This window comes from Sceloporus undulatus, chromosome 5 (genome assembly GCF_019175285.1).
Source record: "Sceloporus undulatus isolate JIND9_A2432 ecotype Alabama chromosome 5, SceUnd_v1.1, whole genome shotgun sequence".
Lineage (NCBI taxonomy): Eukaryota > Metazoa > Chordata > Lepidosauria > Squamata > Phrynosomatidae > Sceloporus > Sceloporus undulatus.
Genome location: NC_056526.1, coordinates 22,537,915 through 22,562,707, shown reverse-complemented (window position 1 = coordinate 22,562,707; position 24,793 = coordinate 22,537,915). Strand labels below are relative to the sequence as shown.

The 24,793-nt window shown below is 38.8% G+C and overlaps 1 protein-coding gene across 1 annotated transcript in view; it reads left to right on the top strand.

Annotated features, from left to right (window-relative positions):
• Positions 1–15,113, top strand: part of SYT10 (synaptotagmin 10) — a 71,668-nt gene extending 56,555 nt beyond the window's left edge. The window contains exons 4-7 of the mRNA XM_042466585.1: positions 7,009–7,129; positions 8,195–8,366; positions 9,766–9,895; positions 11,037–15,113. Coding sequence (XP_042322519.1) covers positions 7,009–7,129; positions 8,195–8,366; positions 9,766–9,895; positions 11,037–11,108 — 495 coding nt within the window. The 3' untranslated portion in view covers positions 11,109–15,113. The remainder of the gene's footprint in view (positions 1–7,008; positions 7,130–8,194; positions 8,367–9,765; positions 9,896–11,036) is intronic.
• The last annotated feature ends 9,680 nt before the right edge of the window (positions 15,114–24,793 follow it).

Here is a 24,793-nt window from a genome sequence, read left to right as displayed (position 1 = left end):
TTAGCTGCCGCATCGCACTGTTGACTCATGTTCAACTTGTGGTCTACTTGGACTCCCAGTTCCCTTTCACACATAGTTTCATTCAGCCAGATGTTCCCCATCCTATAGCTATGCATTTCATTTTTCTGCCCTAAGTGCAGTACCTTACATATCTCTGTGTTGAATTTCATTTTGTTAGCTTTGGTCCCAGCTTTCTAGTCTATTCCACTTTGATCTTTTTGGAAAGGCGGTATATAAATAAATTTATTATTATTATTATTATTATTATTATTATTATTATTATTTTATTCAGGTCCTTCTTAATTTTGATCCTGCCCTCTGGGGTATATTACTGGATCTTCAGATAAATCTGTGCTCAGATCTGCAAATGTAGAAACACCCATCTAAAGTTCTGGCCAAAGAGGAAGGCGTAACTCTTTCTTTGTAGTTTTCCCTTTGGTGAAATATGTTGCTATCAACTGCCTGATGCATCTATTAATTTTCTTCAGAGGATCATAAAAGCAACTATATAATGGGAAGGTTAATAGACACTTTGTTAGTGCAGAGAACTCAACTGATGAAAAAGTGTAAATGGAAGAAACTAAAAATCTGTTCTTATTAAAATCACACCCACCCACAAATATGGAGCAGCTGTTTTAAAAGAAAGAAACTTGTCAAGAGATCTAATCACTTATTTCACAAACTCTGTCTGTAATGGTCCTCATACTGGGAGCTATTTCCACACATATAGCTGCCCTATTCAGGCATTTGCTAATTAGCTTTAAGTTAATATGCAGTGAAAGAAGACAAGCTAGTAACATTCCATCACTTCTTTTACCATCCTAATCTAGAAGAGGAGAGCCTTGGGAAGGAAGGCCCAAAGCGGGATCTGAAACCATGTATGGCAGAACATGGCTACAAAGCTCTTGTGATGGTAATCCAACCATATCAAAGCTCAAAAGAGTGTAATAAATACAGTACTTACAACCAAATGCAATTACAGAGCCCTACTTATGCCTTTTCACTTAACTTGCAAGGATCTAATTTCTTGGTGAGAGCTGTGTGCCTTCTAGTCATTTCTGATTTATGGTGACTCTAAGGCATACCTATCATGAGGTTTTCTTGGAAACATTTGTTCAGAGAAAGTTTGCTATTACCTTCCTCTGAGGCTGAGAGAATGTGACTTGCCCAAGGTCACCCAATGAGTTTCCATGAGCAGAGATTCAAACCCTGGTCTCCTAGAGTCCAAGCCCAACACTCAACTCACTACTCCCTAATAACATTTATTTTTATTTATAACACCCGTTTCACCTAAGAGCGGAATGTCAAAGATACATAATCAAAAACAGATGATAATGCACAGACAATAAAAAAGCTAAAATGCTCAAACATTCTAATATACTGCTGGTTCTTTTCTTGGTGCTTGTGGCTAATGGGAGTGGTGCTTACATGCACATTAATGTCCTGATTTCCAATTTTAGTCATACACATGTTCTGGGCTCCTGAATGCCTTGTAAGGTTTGTATACACCAGACAGAATACTCCAGGTTGCTGTCCCGGATTCATCCCATTACTTCTGCACTCCATAGCAACAATGGGTGGCTGTCTATACATGTAGAATTCAAAGGTATAGCCATGGTAGAATGTAGAATCAGTTGTAGGGAGCTCTTATAGCACCTTTTAGAGTAACTGCATCTGAGGAAGTAGACTTTAGTCTACAAAAGCTCGTGCTGCCAATTTCTTTCATTCAGTAAGTCTCAAAGGTACTACACAATCTCTTTACAACTGTCTATACATGTGCTACCCACCACTGCTGCCACCAGTGCAAGTCACTCCCTCTGAGGCCAGTAACCAGACATCCAGCTTTTATCACATGGCTAGTGATTTTGTTACAACCTCAGAGGAAGTGACTGTGCCAGGCAGCACAGTGGGATATATGAATAGCAGTCCAGCATCACTACAGTAAATCCAGAGCAAAAAGTGGGGGGAGGGGGTTTACACCAGTTTAGCGAGGGATAAGGTGGATTTGGTGCGGAACCGGCCTTTCCCCATGAAGACAGTCCATACTCATATTGAGGCTTTGGCCCTGCATCATGTATACAGGTTGTAGTGAGGGAAGGGGAAAACTGGTGTAATTGGCCCATGTAGACATGCCCCATTCAGCATATGAGCAATAACTTCCCACTGCAGCCACCAGCTTCCAAGCAGCTATGTAGCTGCATCCTTAAAGAAGCAGATACTCCTACCAGCTCACATTTTCATTTGTTGTTTTGTATTCTTTCATATATTTGTGTGAATCATGAGATATTCATGCTGCTTACCACAGTGAAAATGCCTTTGTTGCTTCATGTTTCTTTGGCACATATTTAGAGTGTATTTATCCCAATAGTCTCCCAGCTGGTAAGCTGTTTCACAGCAATTTCAGGGTACAATCTTTCTTTTCTCCTTACCTTACCAGCTTCTGTTTTCATTTCATGTGACTCTGACACAACACAAACAAAGTTGTCCTGAAAGGCCTTTAAAAAAACGGTGACAGACTAACAATGACTTCACAGAATGAGCAAAAATGATAAACATTATACCACAGGATACTTACTACTGCTTCTTCAACCAACCGCAAAATGTGGTTAAGAAACAGTAGGTTTACAAGATCTCAGTGACATTTTTCCACTGAGGCCATTAAATACATTCATCAGTTTTCAAACAATGAGTTTTCAAACCGAAATCCTTTCTTGCAAAATAGATTTTCTTAATTAAAACAACTAAAAAAATCTATTTTCAAGAGAGAATGATGAATGCATGTAATGGTCTACATAAAAAGATATCAATGAGATCTGGTAATGCATTGTTTTTGTGTGCCTTCAAGTTGTTTTTAATTTATGGCAACCTAAATCTTGTGAGCCTATCACAAGATTTTCTTGGGAAGATTTTGTTCACTTGTCATTGCCTTCTTCTGAGCCTTTGTATCTTGCCCAAGGTCGCCCATTGGGTTTCCATGGTCAAGCGGAGATTTGAACCCTGGTCTCCAGAGATATAGTCCAACACTGAAACCACTACACCACACTGGGTTTATTGTTTTTTTAATCACACCCACTTGCTGCTGTCCCATCTTTTCCACTTCAGAGCAAATGTGGTTGGCTGAGTGCCTGTCTGGATGTAAAGCAGGGCCAGTCCCCAAGCAAAGTATTGCCTGCACACTCAAATAATGGCTTGGGTATTTAAAAAAACTATCTATAGTACAACCCCTTTATCTGCAGGGGATACATTCCTGGACCTATTGTGGAAACACAAAAACATGGATAATAGTGAATCCTATTGAACTGAATGACTTTTGGAGAATGCTAACCATAGTGACTCTGGAAGACCTAGAGGTTCCTACAGAAAAAACCTCTCTAGGCAATTCTGGGTCCTCCAGCCCAATTTTATGGTCAGCCTCTGCTGGAAACATACCATAGAGTCACATTGGAGGGCCTAGAAGTTCCTACAGCGAACAACTCTATAGGCATTTCTCGGTCCTCAAGTGTAATTCTATGGTCAACTTCTGCCAGAAGCATACCTAGACCTAGGAAAATGTTTAGAAAAAACAAATTTTGGGAACATCAGTAGGTGAAACCATGGGTACCAGTCCCATGGATACAGAGGTCATATTGTAAATTTTTAAACCAAAAGACATGATTTTTCATACAACAACAAAAATCTGTCAGATTTCAGGATTTTCAGGCCTTAAAGCTTCCCTGAATTTCAGAATTTTTAAAGCTACATGTGACAAACAGCACTTGCTAACATTTCCATGGCTGTTATTTCTCTTGATAATACTATTTCCATCCTAGGAGAGACTAAAACACATTTGAGTAGCACACTGCATCCATGCATTTCTAGGCTTCTCTCTGTGTGAAACTCAAGGAACCTTGGGGTGTTTGTCCACAGCCCAAACAGTAGTAGGGACTCAGTCTTCTGAATGAAGGTTTCTCAGGAGTATGAGGTTGAAGCCTTTAACATAGCTACCCTCCAGTGATGCTGATGAAGATTGGTGGTGGTGGGTGATGGTATATGTGCAAGAGAGGGGAAGGAAGGGAGGGAGGAAGGGCTTATGGGTGTGAATGTTTATGACATGTCACCACCAGCCTGGGTTCCGCAGAGGCCAATGCAGCTCCCCAAAGGTTGTCCATCCTAAGTATAAAGGAACCAGTAGTAAATAAGACATTAACTTTGCTCTTACTTTACTTGCATGAACTACCTTAGTGTGTTGAAAGAGAAGCAATGTTATGATTTTACCACAATGTCCTAAGAACTTCCTTTGATATTCTATATTTTCTGTGCTGCTGTTGTTAACTTTACTTATACCATTTTTTTCCTAAGGCTGGGACTCAAGGTGGCTTACACATTAAAAAGATTATAGTTTAAAAAATACAAAAGCCACATAAAAATTCAACTATATTAATAACTATACTGTATTAAAAACATACACTCTAAAAGGTTTTTTTTAAAACAATAAGCAATACAATTAAAGCAATGCAACACTTACAACCGTTCTTTATTTCTAAGAGCCTATCTGGATAAAAAAAAAAGTTTTGGCCTGTCAAGTGAAGAACAGCAAAGAGAGGACCTTTCTTGCCTCCTTGGGGCAGTAGTTCCAAAGTATAGGGCCAGTCTGTTGTGTTCCCTGTAGCTATACCTGTGAAGGTGGGGGGAGTGAGAAAAGGGCCTCTCTTGTGGATCCCAGGGTCTGGCCAGGCTTAAATTGGGAGATGTGGTCTGTTAGATGGCTTGGACTTACCCTGTATAGAGCTTTATAGGTCATAATCAGCACTTTGAATTTGTCCTGGAAACCACTGGAAGCCAATGGAGCTGTTGTAATAAGAGAGACCTCCATCTGTGCACGTTGGGACACCTTGCCATGGATGCATCCTCATCTTGAGCAGTCACTCTGTGTTGGAGCAGCAGAATGGAAGCTTGCACATGCCCCAGAGGAGAGAAAATGGAGGGGAACAGGGATTGGCCTCTTTGGGGCCTTAGTATGTTGTGGTGGTGATCATGAGGACCATGCATCATTCTCACAAACCCCAAAATGGAGACTTTTAACATTATGTACAAATTGAGGGATGTTTTAAGAGGACAGGAAAGAAAAGGTGTTCTTCTATGAGCCCCAAATGAAAAGACAAGATTCTTGTTCCAGGATGTCTGGAACACTGAACAAGAACACTCTTGCTAAGGTCCTGCGGTACATTGCAAAATTCTGTTGCAGAACCCATTTAGTAGTGTTTGAAGTTCAGTTATGAGGGCTACTTAGTTATCCATATCTGTGTTCCAAACTGAGAATTCAAAGTGCTGGTTATGACCTTTAAAGCCCTATATGGCTTATGCCAGACTATATGAAAGACCATATCTTCCTATATAAGCATATCCAAGTTTTAAATCTTTGGGGAATAGCTTTCTCTTGGTCCCACCACCATCACATTTGTGTCTGGTGATGATTTGGGAGACAACCTTCTCAGTGGCTGCCCCAGTCACTTGTAATTCCTTTCTAAGAGAGGCTTAGTTGGTCATCTCCCTGCTCTATTTTCACTACCTCTTATTTAAACAGGCTTTCAGTTTGCAACTGTTCTGGATTAATGTTTTTAAGTGGATTGTTGTTTAGTTTTTTTTTAAATGTATTGTATTTTGTATTTTGTTTTAGCTATTTTGCTTCAATATACAATGTAAGCTGCTTTGGGTCCCATATGGGAGAAAAAACGCATAATAAATAAATAAATAAATAAATAAATAAACTTCCACAGCTCTCTGCAGGGCCAGTCTGACCAATGGACAAAGGGAGGAAATCACCCCAGATAGATGATGTTAGGAGCAGATCTGGCTAGCTGTTCTCCTGTACTACAGAACAAAACTGTGTGTGCCATGCTGATGTTTCAGGCCTCTTCAGGGCCCTTACCTGCATCAGGTGTGGTGAGGAATTGTTCCATTGCTAGTGTTAGAACACAAGTCAGCTTCCAGTCTAGTCAGTTTTTGTACATGTCATGTCTTTTGCCTTTGGCAAAATATCTTGGCATGTCATAGGTTCTTTGTGGGGGATTCTGAGACTTGTAGTCCCCCCAAAAATGTTTTCAAGCTCTGATTCTTCCCCATGCCTTCCTGTAAAAGGATGACATCTGGCTCCGTGTTGCTTCAATTAGGCAAGTATAATTTGTGAGGGCAAGGACTTCTCTTTTTCTTTAAATGTTGTGTTGTATTTTGAAATGTAGTCAAAACATAAGCAATGAAAGGGAAGCTTATATATCATAGTAGAGGAAGGCCACCAATTAAGGGGAAAAGAAAAGTGACTGATTACAGTTCTGGTATATCATACGTTCGCTTGTGGGACAATTAGAGTAAATCAACCAAAGCAAAATTACACTTATTATTGAGAGTGCTTGAATTAGTTACGTTAGATAGCAGAATTGTAATGAGAAATTAAAATATGCATCTGTGTTTGATTTGAATGTAATCTGAGTCTTGGCAGTCTTCCATGTAGGACAGGATGGTGATTCTCTTTGTCACTCCTTTTCTCTCATGCTAGAAGAATTAATTCAGACTACATGAGTGGCTCCCAGATTCAACCAAGGTCCAAATCTGAATCTCAGTTTGGAAAATGAAATCATCATGCATTCTAATCACTATTATACCTTCTTTTTGTCTTTATCAGACGTTTTTATGCATAGCATCTCCTTAAGAGGGATTGTTCTAGTCTAAAGCTGAATATTAGACAATAGGTTCAAGGCTTTTATTGCTATGCACCCTCAAATGTAGATGTGTTTTAAAGGGAAATGTTTTTTAAAAAACTTTTATGGTAGAGCCAGAGTCTCCACATCTTACCTTGCACCTCTAGAAACAATGTTATGCTGTTTAGGAAAGAAGGTGATGATCAAATCTATTGTGTTTGGGTTTGGGGTTTTTAAGTATGCCAATATTTCAGAACAAGGCTGGGGGTGTTTTTTTAATTATAATATTGGTCAGTACTTTTAACATATTTTTCTTCTGTTTTTGTTTTCCTAGGAAAGCGTTGATTTGGGGGAGATTATGTATTCCCTTTGTTATTTGCCTACAGCAGGGAGAATGACCCTCACAGTCATCAAATGCAGAAATCTCAAAGCTATGGACATCACTGGCTCATCAGGTGATCATATACCTTCTCACCTAGCCTATATGTGTTAAATATGTGGAGAAATATCAGGATTTCAAGGCACTTAGATGTTGAGTTCATAGTCAGTGAGGCTTAATTATTTTTATTTATTTTTTTAGTATTTTGTGGGATTTTTTGGGCTATGGGGCCCATGTTCTAGAAGATAATTTGTTAGCCATCTGTTGTGGGATTCTAACCTCTTCTTTTCTTGATCCCTTTTTTTAAAAGATACATAGCAAGAGACTACAGCTGCATCTGCACTGTAGGAATAATCCGGTTTGATACCACTGTAACTAACATGGCTGTGGAATTCTGGGAAGTGTAGTTTGTTGTGGCACCAGACCTCTGTTGGATGAATATAATCCATTGCATAAGTACATAACACACTATCAACATGGTAGCGTTGATTTGTACCTTCAAGTCATTTCTGACTTATGGTGACCCTAAAGCGACTCTATCATGGAGGTTTTCTTGACAAGATTTGTTCAAAGGAGGTTTGCCATTGCCTTCCACTGAGGCTGAGAGCATGTGCCTTGTCCAAAGTCACCCACTGGATTTCATGGCCAAACTGAGAATCAAACCCTGGACAACACTCAAACTACTATGTCACATGTTTTTAACATGCATATTATGTGTAGTTGCTGTTTCACCTAATATGGAAGGAATCACTCAGATAGTTGGTGCTTTGTTTTTTACCACCCTAAATAGTGTGATGCTGTTTGTAAAGTTGGCTATTTCACTGCTCATTCTTGACTCCATGTCATTCTAAACAGGTTAAAATAGCACTAGTTTCTTACTTCTTCTCTGTCTGTTTGTTTGTCTGTCTGTGTGTCTGTCTATCCAGCCATATGTCTAAACTTGGCAGAACTTGGCAGTAGCCATCCATAATTTAGCAGTGGCTGGATGGTGCTCTTTGTACCAGAGTATCATTCTGCCACTGCTCATGTATGGCTAGCTTTGTAATTCATATTAAAAGTAACTTTCCAGGCTCTGTTCCATTGTGTTTATGGACTCCCACCCTTTGTTTCCTGTTGTTAAACTCTCTTCCTTTAATTTCAGATCCATACGTCAAAGTATCCCTCATGTGTGATGGTCGCCGACTGAAAAAGAGGAAAACAACTATTAAAAAGAACACTCTCAATCCAGTATACAATGAGGCTATCGTTTTTGACATCCCTCCAGAGAATGTGGACCAAGTCAGCCTCTCCATTACTGTGATGGACTATGACCGGTAGATTAATTTTCTGGGGGGGGAGGGGAATTTACTACAAAAATATTATTTATTTTTATTTCTAAATACAATTATTATTACCTATAAAAGGTGAGTTAGATTCAGACTCAGTCATTTTGCCACTCCAACAAGACAGTGTTCTATTCCTTCTCTAAACATACTCAGACCTCAGTGGCCTTTTTAGAGATGTCTTCCCCATCATATTTTTTTTCAAACTACAACTACAAAAATAGTTACCAGTTACATAAAAATGATGGAGGTTCTGTAAGACTTCTGAAAACCTTCACATGGACTGTCAGCTTACATGATCCCAAAGCCTCTGAAACTAAGAAGTTCATTGATTTTGTTTTGGTGGGTTACAACTATTTGTTTTATTAGTTTACTTATTTATTTATTTTTAATTAATATCCTGCCTTCCTCTCTGTGTAGGAACTATTCTTCTTGCAGTTGCTGAAGACTATGAAATAAAGTCTTTGTGATCTAAAATGGGGGGAAACAAAGTATCACTCATAGGCCTCATGTAGCCCCAAATATTTTTATGGCTCAATACTATGGAATCCTGGAATTTGTAGTTTTGAGAGAAAGCTAGCCTTCTCTGTCAGAGAGCTCTGGTGCCCCACCAAACTACCAGCCCCAGAATTCCATTGCATTGAACCATAACAGTTAAAGTGGTGTCAAACTGCTTTATTTCTGCAGTGTAGATGCAGCCCAAGACACACAATTCTAAAGAAATGCAAACATTTTTCTAAATAAATCCAAGGAAAGCCATACTAGCATGTGGCAGGAGGTGTTATTTTCATCCGTGATATTTTCCTCCTGCAAGGCCTTGCCTCTGGGGAACTAGACAGTGACCAAGGAGGGCCTGCATTATTCTGGAGCATAAATATCCCTGCCCAAGAGATTCCCAACACTGGTTCAGCAGCCTGGCTTTGGATGCCATCTTATAGACATGCAAAGGTTGTGGCCCAGGACATTTTGCTCCATGCGGAAAAGGGACAGGATAGTGCCCTCCCTCGTTCTATGTATGCCAGTCAGATTGGTTGTTGGTTCTTGCTTCAACATTGACAACAGTGTTGACAACAGGACAATCCTCAAGGGAGTCAGATAACTTGCCTTGGACACAGCTCTGACCTCCAGCACTGTCCCTGTTCCTGGACCCCAGCATGTGCTTCTTGAGACAGCTGCTACACTGTCTGATAGAGTCATCAGGAGAATGTTCAGTTCACATAAAACTTCACAATTCTCATAATTCCTTCAATTCACAAACTGACTTCTAGCTTTACTTACTGAAAACTGTGGTAGTGGTTCTGCCCAAAAATTTAAAATATTTAAGCGCAGAACATACACAGTGTTATGGATAAAGTTTGGAAAATCTTCCTTTCTCCTTCTTCAATCCTAGAGTAGGACACAATGAGGTGATTGGAGTATGCAGGACTGGACTTGATGCAGAAGGACTTGGAAGAGACCACTGGAATGAAATGCTGGCATACCCCCGGAAGCCAATCACCCACTGGCATCCCTTAGTAGAGGTAAGACGATTACAACACCTATTCAGTCATTGTTGGCTGGCACTCTGCTAGTGACATATTCAGGCATAAGTCCAACTTACACCTATGATTTTTGTTGCTGTTGCAGAGGTCAGGATTTTCTTTCTCCCTCATGCAACAACCAAAAGCTTCTGACAGTGGACTGTTTTCCTTTCCCCCATGGCCAGGTAATGGCTGGTGGAAACCTGAGGATGGCTAAGAGGTATCTGGCAATGTGACAATAGCAGGACACATAATGATGAAGGCACCTTCTGGGACCCCTCAGGGGACTTCCAGCCAGGCAAATGCAAATCCAGCAGGTGAAAAGGGCCTGGCACAGGTGAACTTTTTTTAAAAAATTGTGGTAGAGTAGGAGTTGAATTTATGTAAAAATAGAAAGGAAGAAACTGAACTAGGGATGCAAACATTGCTCATCATTATTCATTTCTAGGTTGTTGCTCTTTTTAAAAAAGAAGGATTGCTGACAGTTGGAAACTCCTAGCAAGAAGAATGGATAAGAGAATCTTGCATAAGATTCTTACTAATAAAACATTCTGAATTGTTGCAGAGAAATAATTTTGCATGAAAACATGTGGGGAATTGCGCGTGTGCACACACACACACACACACACAAAATCCATTTCCTGCACAGGGAATGTTTTATCTACACAGAAAACAGGTTTTTGCACAAAATAACGATGTATTTTTTTAAGCACAGTGATTTCCTCAAACATTTTGGGATGTTTAAATATGGGGAGAACTGCCATAGTTATGGACAGAATAATTGAGGGTTTACAACCTTCAAGTGAGCTTATCTCAAACCTGTGGATATTTATCTTGTGATTCATCATCTGTAACCACACTGTGGTATATTACTGTTACAGTTAAAATTCAAATCCAGTAAATTATTATCTAGTTAAATTAATTAGCAATAGATTCATGACAGACCAGAAAATTCATGACAGACCAGTGTGCCTAGAGGGATGTTGCACTGGGACTTGAAACAGTGTTGGACTGAGAAGACCCAAGTCCCCACTGAGCCATGAAACTGCACAGTATTGACCAATGTGAAAAGCAAGGTGTTGGACTTGATAGACATTTGGACCTACAAAGGCTCTTCTTATCTTGTTATTGTTTATTTTAGTTGCCAGGCCGAGCAACCAGTTTTGACAGTCAAGGATCTTGTTCATCACCCAAGCCACCACTTACGCCCTAGACTGACCCAAAGGTCCTGATGATCACAAACTCATCGTACTAATACACAACTGAAGGTTTGGGTCCAAGTAATAACCTGCATCCATATCCTTGCATTTATAATCCGTCATTTTTCTACCATGTTTTTGTTTGTAGTTCTTAATTTCCCATTGTATCTGATCTGAGTACTGGACACAGGATGTCATGGAACATGGTCAAAATCATTTCTTTCTTTGAATGAACAAGGCATTAAGAACAAATATATATTATATGGGTCCTGAAAGCAGTTTCATCTTCATGAAAGCACAGCCTCTGTTAATACTACGTTTTCTTTTGTATATTCCTTTTTTGACACATTGCCTCTAACCTATTAGCAGTTTTACACATTACATGCAGTAAAAAAAAATCAGGTTTGCCACTGGATGGATGAGTAGTTTAAAGGGAACTGCAGTCAGTTACAAATCCCTGATGAGTCTACCACACATTTTCCTGATTCATCCTGAATCTTTATTGTACATCTAAAAGTATAATGTGTAAAGAGGCATTTGTTAGGGTCAAACTAGACGTGATGCTAAATGTTTCTTTGCAGTTATTGTCAATGGTTGTTGTTTTGTTTAAGTGTAAATAAATAGCCACTACCAGAGGACCTAATAGTTATTGATAATCACAGCAGGTAAGAAGGGGTTTTTTCCTGTTGTAGTCCAGATGGAAATTATTTTTCCAGAGCACTTAAGTATGTCATATTTATTTGACTTTCCGTCAAACAGCAGCTATTTGCCCTTTTTTTCTGTGTTTGCACTTTAAACGCAAAAACATTTGAAAATCATGTCTAGTTTGGTCCTTGGTTTGTCACTTTAGCCTTTAGGGCTATTATTCAAAATATGTACACCTTCTTTTGTTATATCAAAATGGCAACTAAAGGGCACTTGCTTTTCAGCCCACAAATTTTCTATCTGAGATTGATGGAAGCATAAAAAGATGACATGAAGGAAGGTGAAAAAAAGCATGACAAAAGGGTGTTTCTCCGTCTCTCTTTCTTTTCGTCTATTCTAATGCATGAAAGAAAAACCTGGACTGCCATATGAGGGCAACAGGCTTAGCCCAGAGCTAGCCATTGTCCTACCACCAATGCTACAACACACATATTGTCCTAACAGTGTTTATATCTGATATTACTTAATGTTTCAATATTGTGTATGGAAGGGTGAACCTCATACATTTGGCTATAGATAGATACTACTCACTAGCAGTATAAATTGATATTTCTGTCTTGATGGTTATGGGTTTAACCCAGTGTGAGCAGTGTGTGTATTACTCTTTCAAGAAAGTGTTCTTTATTATCCTGATTTATAAGACTTGATTCTTACAGAGACATGTAATATGTAGATTAACTTTGCAGGATTCTTGCAATGTACTTTGTAGGTTAGCTTTTCTTTTAAATTGCCATCACAAATATTGTGAAAGCACTGTTTGGTTTTGCAAGGCCCATGCATACTTGTGCACACAATCTAGATATTTCAAAGCTCTTTTCTGTTTTCTTCACATACAATCTATAACAAAAAGGACCTTGCGCTCTATATTTTTGTAGTGAGATACTGTAAGTTTGAACTTAAATATATTTTGCACTGTTTTTCACCTATTATTCCCTTCCCAATCCCTATCAAGTTTGCAAACAAATGTAGCATAGCGTTCTGAAAAGAACATATAATTTTTTTATTCTGTCATAGTTTTCTATTAACCATCATAACTTTTATTATAAATAGGAAAGTATTTCACATCTCACAGATTCATTTAAACTATTATCAAACACCAAAGGAATAACATTTCTGTTTGTGCTCTTCCTTGTTCATTTAATGTTGCAATCCTGTTGGCACTTATTTGGGTGTTTGTCCCACTGATCTCAGCAAAAGTGACTTCTAGGCCTCAGTATATTTATTCACATAAGAGTCAGTTCAGCTGGTAGAGGAGCAAATGGTAGGCACATCACATGATGGAAGAGGCTACATTCAATCCACTCATTTAAAGCAATATGTAAGGAAGCTACTGCATGGAGAGTTCTATATGAATACATACTCAGTATCATTTTTTCCTTCTCAAGACAAGAATTGTGCAAACTGAGCCACCATGCATATAGATATTCACATGGAATGTGTGCTTCTCATGCTTTTTTTGTGTGTGATGGAGAGCAGAGGAGAGAAATAATACATATCTCCCCTTCAACCATATACATGGATCTTCACACAGTCAGAGTGTAAATGTGCATAGAGTCAGCTACAGGGCTGTAGTTATACACAAAGTTGTGTAACCTGTACTCAAGTAACCTGTGTGTTGTTCAAAGGCAGCAATGGCTCCCAAAGCCCTGGCGCATTGGCTCCAATATGCATGTCAAGTCATCCAAGATCTCCATGAGTAAGAGCTTCTTCATTAATCTTCCAAGGAGAACAATTCATGCAAGGAATTTTCCCCAGCATTTCATAAGGGGCCCTGGAAGAGAATCTGTAGCTACATCCCTGTGTATGTGATCTTATGGAAGTGAAAGCAAGGTGCACACATACTGCCCTGGTTTTTCATCTACTGCAGTATGTATCAACCATTCTTCATTAATTTTCCCTGGAGAACATTTCATGCAAGCCTATGAAAGGGGCCTATGTATGGCAGTTTAAACAGGGTCTACATACACAGATCCTTTTTCCTTCAGATGATATGCACAGTGAAGAAGAGTATAAAATGCCACGGCTCATTGCTCTCCCCAGACATGTAATACTCATATGAGCCATCTGAATCAGCACTTGATGACATATAAATGCATATAGGATTGCAACCAATGTTAGTAATAGTGCCCCATATTCTTTTGTAAAATCTAACATATATCTCTGAAACACTAAAATTGATGTATCAGCATAAACTTCAGCTGAAGATACCAATTTTTTCCCAGAAAGTCAAATACATTTTGAAAGAAGGATCATTCATCTCAGAGTAAGCACACATTCTACTTGTTTTTGCAGTGGACAGATTTTGGATAGTTTGGTGATTCAAAAACCTTAAATCTTATTTCATCAGAGGTCAGAGTGAGATGCAAAAAAATGTGCTGTACACCAAGAGGAAGTGATGTTTACCTTGAACTGTTTGTTCCCTTGAACACTAGTCTGTCTTCTTCCTGGAAAACGTAATCTTACTGTCCAACTTTGGAAGTTAAATGCCAGCTGTAAATTACTTACTGTTCATTATCAAGTCTTGTGTTTCAGTAACGTAACTGTGGGCATTTCCTCCCCCCCCCCCCCGCCAAAAACCCCCCTGATCTTTGAGCTTATTCCTGCATCTGTTTAAGTTTACTTATGATAGTCTACTGATTGCTGTCAAACTGCTCTTTAGATGCATGTACTGTATAATCTTTTCAGAATTTGTACATTCATCCCAAACTAAAACTTAGCAAATGCAAGAGGATAAATGAACATTTATTTCATTGTTTTGAAATCATGAATATTCTTAAGGTGGACAGGGACAGAATTTCTTGTTCCTGTTTTTGTAATTTATTTGATGCTCTATAAGCAATCTTAAATACACTGAAGGCAGATAAATTTAGAACATGCCTTTGAAACAAATTACCAATATAGAAGGAGAGGTTTGTGCTTATCCTATGTTTGCTCCCTCCAAATTAGATGCAATGGTTTCACCCCTTTGTTAACCTATGATACCTAAATCCAATTACTAGTCCAAAGCAGCAACAGTATTTACTTGAAGAGATTGACTTACTATTCAATAGTAGGTCTACTCTTGCTGGAAATAGCAGTTGAGTTTAGACATATATATCACCTAAGTAGGTTGCAGAAGAATCCTTTATTACATAATTCCACATGTGTGGATAGTAAAGTTTGCTTGTCTTGATTTATTATTTCACACTAATTCATCTTCCCCTGCAACCCCATTAGGCTCAGGGTAGTAAATAGCCTATTTGAGATGTGGTACTGAAGAATGATGAGAATATGGTGAACAGCTAGAAAGTCAAACAAATGAGTCCTAGAGCAGACCAGGCCTGAGCTCTCTCTGGAAGCCAAGGCGCGTTACAGACCACCGAAAAGCGGCGGCCTGCACCCGCCCCTTTCCCCACCAGATCAGGGCCTCAGTGGCCAGAGCGGCAGCCGCTGAGGCCCCGATCCTCCGCTTTCTGGGCCGGGAGGGAGGGACAAAAGGCCACTTCCCCAGGGCCTGGAAAGGAGTGTCCTTAGGGCTTCAAGGACACCCCGCGGCGGCGGGGAGGAGGAGAAAGGGGCCGCTTGGCCCCTTTCTCCTCTGCATCTCTGGGCGCAGCCATCTAAAGGCTGTGCCCAGCGACGCAAACCTGGAAGGAGCTCCGAAATGGAGCTCCTTCCAGGGCCGCGGAAAGGGCGCACTAAGCGCCCTCGCAGGGCCCCACTACATAACAACCACGCCGCCTCGTTTGGAGGCGGCGCAGTCATGACGTAGTCATGGTGGCGGCCGTGTGGAACCACCGCCGCCATTTTGTATGTGCTGAGCATATACTAGGGTTGGGGGGGGGTGCAGAAGCGCTGCCGCTTCCTAACCCTAGTACGTGCTCAGCACGTACTTTAAGGCCCGTCTGTAACAGGCCTATGATGACCAAGCTAAGGCTCGTTATATAGCCAACATATGACAGCATCAGCTTGGTCATCATCAAACAATGAGAAGACATGTTTCACTGGGAAAGACAATATTGCTAGGAAAGGTGAAGGGTAGCAGAAAGAGAGGAAAGCAACATAATAGATTAGTGATTCCCAATCTTTGCTCCTCCAAATGTTTTGGGCTTCAGCTCCCAGAATTCCTAACATTTGGCCAACCTGGCAGGGGCTTCTGGGAGTTCAAGTCCAAAACACCTGGAGGACCAAAGTCTGGTAACCATGGTACCAGAAGGGTAGATTCAATCAAGGAGGCCAGAGCACTGAGCCTACATAACTTGAGTAGAGTAGTTGAGGTGCTCAGAGGTATCTCACTCACAGGTTACCATGAGTTGAAGTTGACTCAAAGGCAGTTAACAACAAGAAAGTAAATAGCTTCTTTTCTCTTTCCTACCCACACCAATCTGTGGAACCCTGAAAGATAGTAAGGCTCAGCATCCAGTGAATTTGAAGACTGGGTGGAGATTTGAGCCTGCATTTGTACGTGACAAATTCCAACTTCCATGCTGGTTGGGGATGTCCGGAGTTGGTCCAACAAATCTGGAGAGACATCAAGTCATGGAAGGCTAATGTATCCAGTACACCACAGAGGTGTAGCACACTTTATATGTTCTATACCCCGTACTCACATTCCCCAGTATACACAGCATCTGCATTCTAATGCCACCACCATAAAGGAACTTGGAAACTTGGGAAATTCCTTTGAAAATACCTCAAAATGCCACATAAATTTAGCTTTAAAAAGTAACTAAAACAATAACTACTAATCAGAAAAGTACCTAGAAATGTCATATGTCATATCAATGAAATAGTTCTCTCCCCATTTGCTGAATTGCTTTTGAAATTTAACTTGGCTGTTTCCCCATTACAAATACTCCCACATACATACATACTAAAATCAGTCCTGAAAAAAAAGTGCAAGAATGCAAGAAATATTTTTGCTTGCTTTGCCATATGTTAGGGTCATACACAGCCATGATGTTATAGCAAGTTTTTAACTGTCCTGCTCCTACCCATCCCTGAATGATGCAGATAGGTTGTGCAGCACTTACACATTTGTATATGAAAAGACTCCAGTTCTGAGAAGATGAAGATAGAAAGTGTAGGCAGGGCTGGGTCTCCTCATTCAGAATATGGTGAATCTGTTTATTCTTTTATTAAAGAGGAGCTGTCCAAGGTACTGAATCTATTTTAGGGATGAAACCTTGCAATAGTCATTGCACCCTTAGGCTGGAAGCTGCAAGCTGTCACTAGTCAGGCTAAACATATATATAAAGGCTTCTGCTCACACACAACTCTTTTGTCCAGGCATTGGAACCTGTTTCAACCCAGGGGCTGCATTTCCTCAAGGCTAACCATTCAATATTACATGCCAGTCTAACATAAAAATTGGACAAATGTGAAACAAAAAGTGGCAAAAACTCACCCCCTTGCTCATGAACCAATATACAGTATTAGCACACAATCTAAATATTACCCCTGCCTTTCATGTACACACACACACACACACACATTTCTAGGAGCATTCTCAGCTGCACATACACAATCATAGTCAAATTATATTCAATAATAATTTGCTATAATATATATTATAATAATTTTTCAGGAGGACACAGGAACCAGATGATTCAATTTGTTTTTCCATGACTCCCATATGCATAATTATCAATTGTTTCCACTGTTTGTGCAATTGAAAAGAGTTGCAAAGAATTGCCCTAGTAACATCCATTCTGAGATGGAAGGACTTGGAGAATTTTGGAAGCCTTCTTACATAGATAGCCAACAAACTGCATGTGATTTTAACAGCAAAGTAATAATAATCTTCTCACAGTGGACTACCAGAATACTCACACACAAATACTGTAATAGTCATGGCAATTCAAACAGCACAGATTAGACCATTATGCTTTTGAAAAATACTATACTTTTGAAAAATAGCATACACATTTTAAAAATATTTTTGCATTGGTGCAGAACTGTTACAAACCCAGGAGTATTCTGAATATGTAGAAACTGTATTATTGCTTTTAAACAATGACTTTTTAAAGTCTCTTTGCTTCTGTGCTTTCTCTATTTGCAGTAACTGTTCTTGTGTTAAAATGAAAGTCTTTTTTTAAAAAAAAACTATATAGATAATAGATTACTTGACATATCTTTCTATGCTGCAAAATGAATGTGTGCTGAATGCCCAAGCCTAAGTGTAATTGTCTGTTGTGTTAACAAGTGCTCAAAAACAGCACAGTGTAATAGCAGCAAGAATTTGATTTGATAAGATGAGGTATTAACACAGTGTTAAAATTCAATAGCATGGTATCTGTGCTCAAGAAGTTAAAGCTTGAAAGCATGAACTGAAGAATGTCTCTAATAGATGTGTATATTAACTTTTGACATTTGACATTATGGGCCCCACTCCTATGCAGCACACATTCATTTCATGGAGCTTCAGGGAATTAATCTGTGCAAGCACCAATGAAATGAGAAGTGTTTGCTCACAGGAAGCTCATAGCTGATTATTGCCAAAAAGCTTACATTTTTGCTGATGCTAACCATTCACATCAGTGGAGTGGTCTCTTATACACACTGAATGAGGGATGTGGGTTGGTTGCCTCCATGTGAGTGAATGAGAAGCTATTATAAGAAAGACAGTTCTGTGGAAGAAATACACTATAGAAAACAACCTTGAATTTGGGAACCCTGGATACTACTTCAGTGCTGCAAAGCAGCAGATTGAGAGTAGAAAATTTGAATTGAAATGGTCAGTCAGAAAGAAATCTTCAACCATGCTGTTTTTCCCCATTTGAAACCCTTAATATCAGTATCACTTTCTCCCATACTTTTTTAAAAAAAGAAATTAAGCTCACTCTCTCAAAATGACAGTAAATTCTTCAAAAATGAACTGAGAAAAAATTATCTCCATTTGCTCTGTCTATATTCAGTAGGCACAGCTGTCTCTAGCATGGAGAGGACTGTGTTGTACCTGTCTGTTATATATATGTGTTAACAATTAAAGCACTAACAAAGACAAAATTTGCAAAATTTGGCGTGATTCTAAGCAGAAACTATTTTGCTAAATCAAAAATTTGATCACTTGCCATTTGCAAGATTTGGCAACATGTCTTTTAAAAAAAATCCCTGTAGATCAGTTTTGAAATGGCTTTTCCACAAAGATGACCATGCAATTATTTCCCAGCCAAAATACATTGGGCTGTTCCTTGGTATAACCCTTTCTTTTTTCATCCTCAGATTCCATCTCTCCTTCACATATTTTCCAATCTGGAAATGTCAGTGATTGGAGCTGGAGTCTTGTGCTTTCAGAGCAAAGGAATGTGTCCTAAACTTGACATGCCTTCTCTCTAAAGAACATAAAAAGCTGCCTTATGCGATTTGTCCATTTGACTCAGTAATGTCTATTCTGATTGGCAACAGCTTTCCAAGGTCTTGGAAAGAAGTCTTTCCAATCACCTTCTACCTGATCTTTCATTAACTAGAATTGTCATGGATTGAATACAAGACTGCTGGAGGCAAAGCATGTGTCACACAACCACTCCAGCATTGTGCAGTGGAGAAGTGGCAACCGGGGTTCCCTAGTATTTGTCTGCCACAATCAGTATAATTCTGTTTTGTGTGTAAATTGACATTCACACACCTGGAACAATTTCCTGGATCAAATATGTGCCTATAGTCTGCAGTGCATGTAGTATTTTATTTATCTTAACTGATGTGTAACAGGGAAACCATCAAGCAAGAAATGCTTGCCTTGCTTTCTCAGAATGGTGACAAAAATTATGAGATTGCTGTAGCATTACCAGATTTAGATGATGTTATTATTAAGTCTTTCTGGATTTTCCCTGTACTGTATAGTTATTGCAATCTTGTTTGCGTTATCAGTTGTCAGAGTGCCTGTCTTTACTGTACTGCCCCCTTGCACATGAAACAGCTATATATTTATATGGGAAAAGAAGAAACAAAGTTTACTTTTGATAATGATAAGAAGATTGAAGTTATTTCTCATTTTAAAATATATATAAATTATACAGAGATATATCAATTTCATATAAATTATACTATTTTCTTCTAAATTGGTAGCCATGCTTTGTCCACTTCAGACAGTCATGTGAGTAGAAACAGCTAGGGGCCACACATATAGCACAGTGACCCTGGTTGTATGATAAGGTTTCCCATTGTCAGCAATGGAAGTTATTAAACTGTTTGCATGAAAGGGCTGTGCTTACTCAATGAGGTCATTCTTTCATTGTTGACAATGTCAGCCTTTTCAAAGCACTGAGTATCCTGATCAGGGCCATTTTGGATAAACAAAATCCATAAGTGCTTTAATGCCCAACACAGAGCTCAGTGCCTATTCTGGCTAAAGGATTCTGGGAGTTGTAGCCCCCCCCCACAAAAAAAAATTGGGTCCAAGATAATTTTCTGCACAGTCTACCCTGTTAGTAGACGTTTGTCTGGGTTTAGAAGAGGGATACATTTTCACACAGCTACACTGAACTAAGATCTATTGACTCTTTAACATAATAATGTCCTTTTCCCCACCCTTGCACTCTATTTGTAATGTTGTATTCAGGGAATCTACTCCATGGGGATGAAGTGGACAAAGTCTGCCTTTTGATAATATATTTTATTCACCAAATACTTTTTTATTTTACATACAGAGAGATAGAGATAGAATATATATATATATATGTCAAATCTTGAAAATGTCAGAAATCATGAAGATGAAAAATTGAAATAATCACTTTTTAAAATATATTTTTAAGAAATTAAGGACAAAGTTACTATGTCACAAGTTAGAGCCTGATGCAATACATACTAAAGACTTTGGAGATCTATGGTGCCCAGTGTTGACATTAGTAAAAGTCCATCCAGTTAAAACAAATAGGCATGTTCCTTGTCTATGGCTGCAATTTATAGGTATGAACTCTTCAGCTTAATGAAACCCCTTAGGAAATTGCAAATATTTGTTTAACATGGATGCATATACACTGAAACACTAAGCACAAAACAATGCTGGAAAATATTCCTTACTCCATAGAGGCAATGACTTAAATCTAGATGTTTGTCCCAACTAGAACAGGTCCATTGAATTAAGGGGAATTACAGAAGAGCTGACTTGCCATTGAGCAATGGAGCCAATGTGTCTCCTGTATTTGGGACCAGAAATTGGATTTAGGCTGCTGGGTTTGCATACTTTACAGATTTTCTAAACTGTGTGTCATCCTGGCACTTTGTATTATAATGCAACGTGGGCAAGACCATTTACAAGGGCAGCATTGCCATTATCTTTGGTATGCACAGCTGAATCAGGCTCTAAACAATCCAAACTCAACCAAACTGCCTATCTTTGGAACAACTGAAGTGACAAGGACAACCAGGTTAATGTAGCCTATAAAGAACGTCAGTATTTTTTGAACTGTCTGCCTAGTTGTTGCTATTTGATGTCAGCTGAATGGGATCTTGTAGGGTACCCTATACGCAGTGTTAACTATGTGACTTTTGCAAGGCAGTTTGTGATTTGGCACTTAGCCACTGTTCATGTTGGTATCTTTGGCTTCTGCATTTGATAGGCAGGATTTTTTTAAGAGCACACTCCCCTCCCAAAAAACCCTCCCCCCAGCAAGACGTGTCCCTGGCTTTTGGTATGCGCTAAATAGCCATTTGTGGAAACATGAGACTATATCATTGTTATTACTGAAATTGTAACTGTTTTTGCACTAGCCTTTAAGAGATGTACAACATGTTTCTGTATTTTTACAATGTAACATTTAGAACGTGTGAAAATCTATCTGTAAACTGAGAGCGAGAGAAAATCAAAATCTGTAATGACAACACCTCAAAAACATGTTATGAAGTGTACAGTTTGTGATAATTTTATATCTTTAAAAAAACAAAAAACAAGAGATATTTGATATAATTTTATTCTATTTGTTTCATATGTATTTTGAACAAGAAATAAAGTAATCTAATATTGTCTAACTTGTATTTCTTTACATCATTTAGTCTTATTTATTTAATAATTTCCTAAAACAATATATAGAGAGAGATATAGAAGTGGAGTAGGAAACACCTGATGATCTAGGGGCCATTTTGGTTGCACACACCTGACACATCCCAACAGCGTTGTCCCATACAAAAGAGGACTATTGAGAATCCTACCTCCCAACCCCTATACATTACCTCCCAAATGGCTAATTGCTTCCCAGAAGTCTGTGAAGGATACAACTTGCCATTTAAATGCAACTTATTACCACCTTGTTTAAAGATGGGAGAGCCATTTGAAAGCAAATAACCCAAGTGATCCAATGGTCACTTCTGTTTTTCAAAACAGTTTTTGAGGCCTTAAACAGCCTAGAAGGGAAATAAGTTTAAGCAGTGGTGTACTGTACTTAGTGTACTGTACTTAGTGTATTTGATACCCAACGTAGATCATTTTGTAACATCCTCTCCTCTCTACTATAAAATTATTTTCAGCAATAATCATGAAATTAAACAAATAATAAAATAATGGCCAGAAAGAAAATACAGACAGTGAAAATCCTATTTTATTGAACCCACAGTAAAGACTGTGGGTCAGACAGTCTTTTTAAGACCCACAATGAACATCTGCCTTTTCTCAATGAGGTTTTTATCTATCTATGTATCTGTCACCTTCCCATCTGGGAGCATCCAATTCAGCTTTCCAGCAGGCTAGAGAAAATAAAATAGAACTAAAAAAAAACCCTAGAAGGTCCTTTTCTGCAATCTGTCTCTGCTTCCAGATAAGCTAGAGGCTTAGTCTTTTAAAATGAAATCTTAGAATCCATGCCAGCTAATAGTCCTAACATGTATCATATAGAATGTCTAGAATATGGGTTTAATCTGGCTAATGCTATCACATGGAAACCCTATAATATGAGCCATGGATAACATCCTCCCAACTCTTGAAAATCTTGACAGGACACAGCATTCTGCTGGGGAGATGCTGAATAAGGTAAACTCAATGGCCCACAAGGCCTCTTCCAACTCTACGAGTCTTCAATTGCATGATTCAACAAGAAAACTAATGAGTGGTGTTGCTTGTCCTCTACACTGTGCTCCAAGTGGCACAGTGAGCCAAAGTGCATGCACCCACTGTCTTTCTCTACCCAGCACTCTCACCTCTGATCTTTTTGGTGCACCAAGAATGTACAAATACAATAGACACACACACACATATCAAAGAACCCTAACTATAACTACTGAATGTGGACCACTGTATTCACAGTAATTATTTATTATTATTATTATTATTATTATTATTATTATCATCTTTTATTTATAAAGCGCTGTAAATAATAATAGCATATCATCTTCAGGCTTTCCACTGCTTGAGTTTCAATCCCAACTCCAGCTGGTGAGTACAGGTAGGTTATGAGAGTTATTTGGAATAGCAAATCATACTCCTATGCTGTTCGCACACACATTCACTAGGAATGATTAAATTGTGGCTACAAAGGCTTTAAAGACATGTCATACATAGGATCATACTTTGTTCTCCTCTGGTACCATTCTTCCTAAGATTCTCCCAGAGAAGAATAGTGCTTCCCTGAAAATGCAGCTGCCATCTTGAAACTTTGCAACCATACTTCCAAGGAAAGCTAGGTTGACCCCTTCATATTCTTCCACACATCTCTGCCATACAATCACATTTTTATTTCTGCAATTGACTGGTTGCTGAAGCTGGGATTTTTGTGGGGAAGTGCTGTGCTTTTTAATAGCTCTGCATTAATTGTTTTTCTTTCAATTATGTTCTAATATGACAATATTACATGGTTTTATCTCCCTTTTTAAAAAATATAATCTTGTTGTGAGCTGCAGGATCACAACAAAAATATGCATATCTGAATTCAAAAACTCATGTAAGTATGTTTTAGTTCCAAGTCTTTCATAGAGTTTTTTTGCATAATGACAACGTTCAATGGCCACTGATAGAGATAGCTCTAAGTGGGGCAGAGGCAAATGGCAATTGATTCCAGACAGTGAAACAGAAGGCAACTCATCATAGTCTTGTCACTCTCCCTCTCCCACAGGCTAGTGAAATGATTGCTTGTTTATCACAAATTGTTTTCTCGCTGGCAAAGGAGAATACTGAAAAGTCAAGACACACATAATTTGTGTATGATTTATCTAAATATGCAATAAATTACCCCAGCACTGAACACATTATTTTCCTAAATGGACAACACTGTTCTATTGCTTTGGATTTCTATTCTGATCATATTTCTGATCTCCAGTGACACCAGAATTAATTGGCTTCTACCAAATTGTCCTCTAAAGAAACAAAAACCTATTTACTTTTGTGGTCTATTGTGGGAATTTCAGTGGAGAAGAAGCTGGTGATCAAGATTTAGGTGGAACAATTATTATTCCTTATTCCAGGAGAAAGGGGAGATCAGGTCCATTAATAAGATAAGTAAAATATTCTAGTTTTGCTATTCACAAATGGCAAAAGAGATGTTCCAGGCCAAAGTAAAGATAAGCAATACAAATAGATGGTCAAAATAACATAGATTTTTTTTTTAAACAGGCTATTGTTTGAAAGAATGAAATTTCTTTTCAACAACAGGGTTTGAATCTATACACAATAGAACAATCCTGGACAGCACTAAAATCTTCTAGAAGGCAACTAAACTTGCAACTGCTGCTTTTACTGTTTATTCCTCCTAGAATTTATGAGTATGGCTCCTGCAGCATTAAGCAGACTTTTATGAAATTCACTTCTGTTCAATTGATTTTTTGATTTAATGGTGCCCACAGTGTGATCCGGCTTCTGGTAGCATTCTCACATGACACTTGTCAGGCTCTTTGACAGTGTTAAAGCCACATTTTGGGCTAGGAAACAACAACCAAGAAATAAACAAAGGCTAGCAGACTCAGAATGAACAGCCCCAGAGCTTAGAATGTTTCTGCAAACAAGTCATGTGTTTCTGTTACTTGTGAATTGGATGTAAGGGTACTCCTCTGCCATTGCTCACTGCGATACCGGAAAAAGCAATTGTTGCTT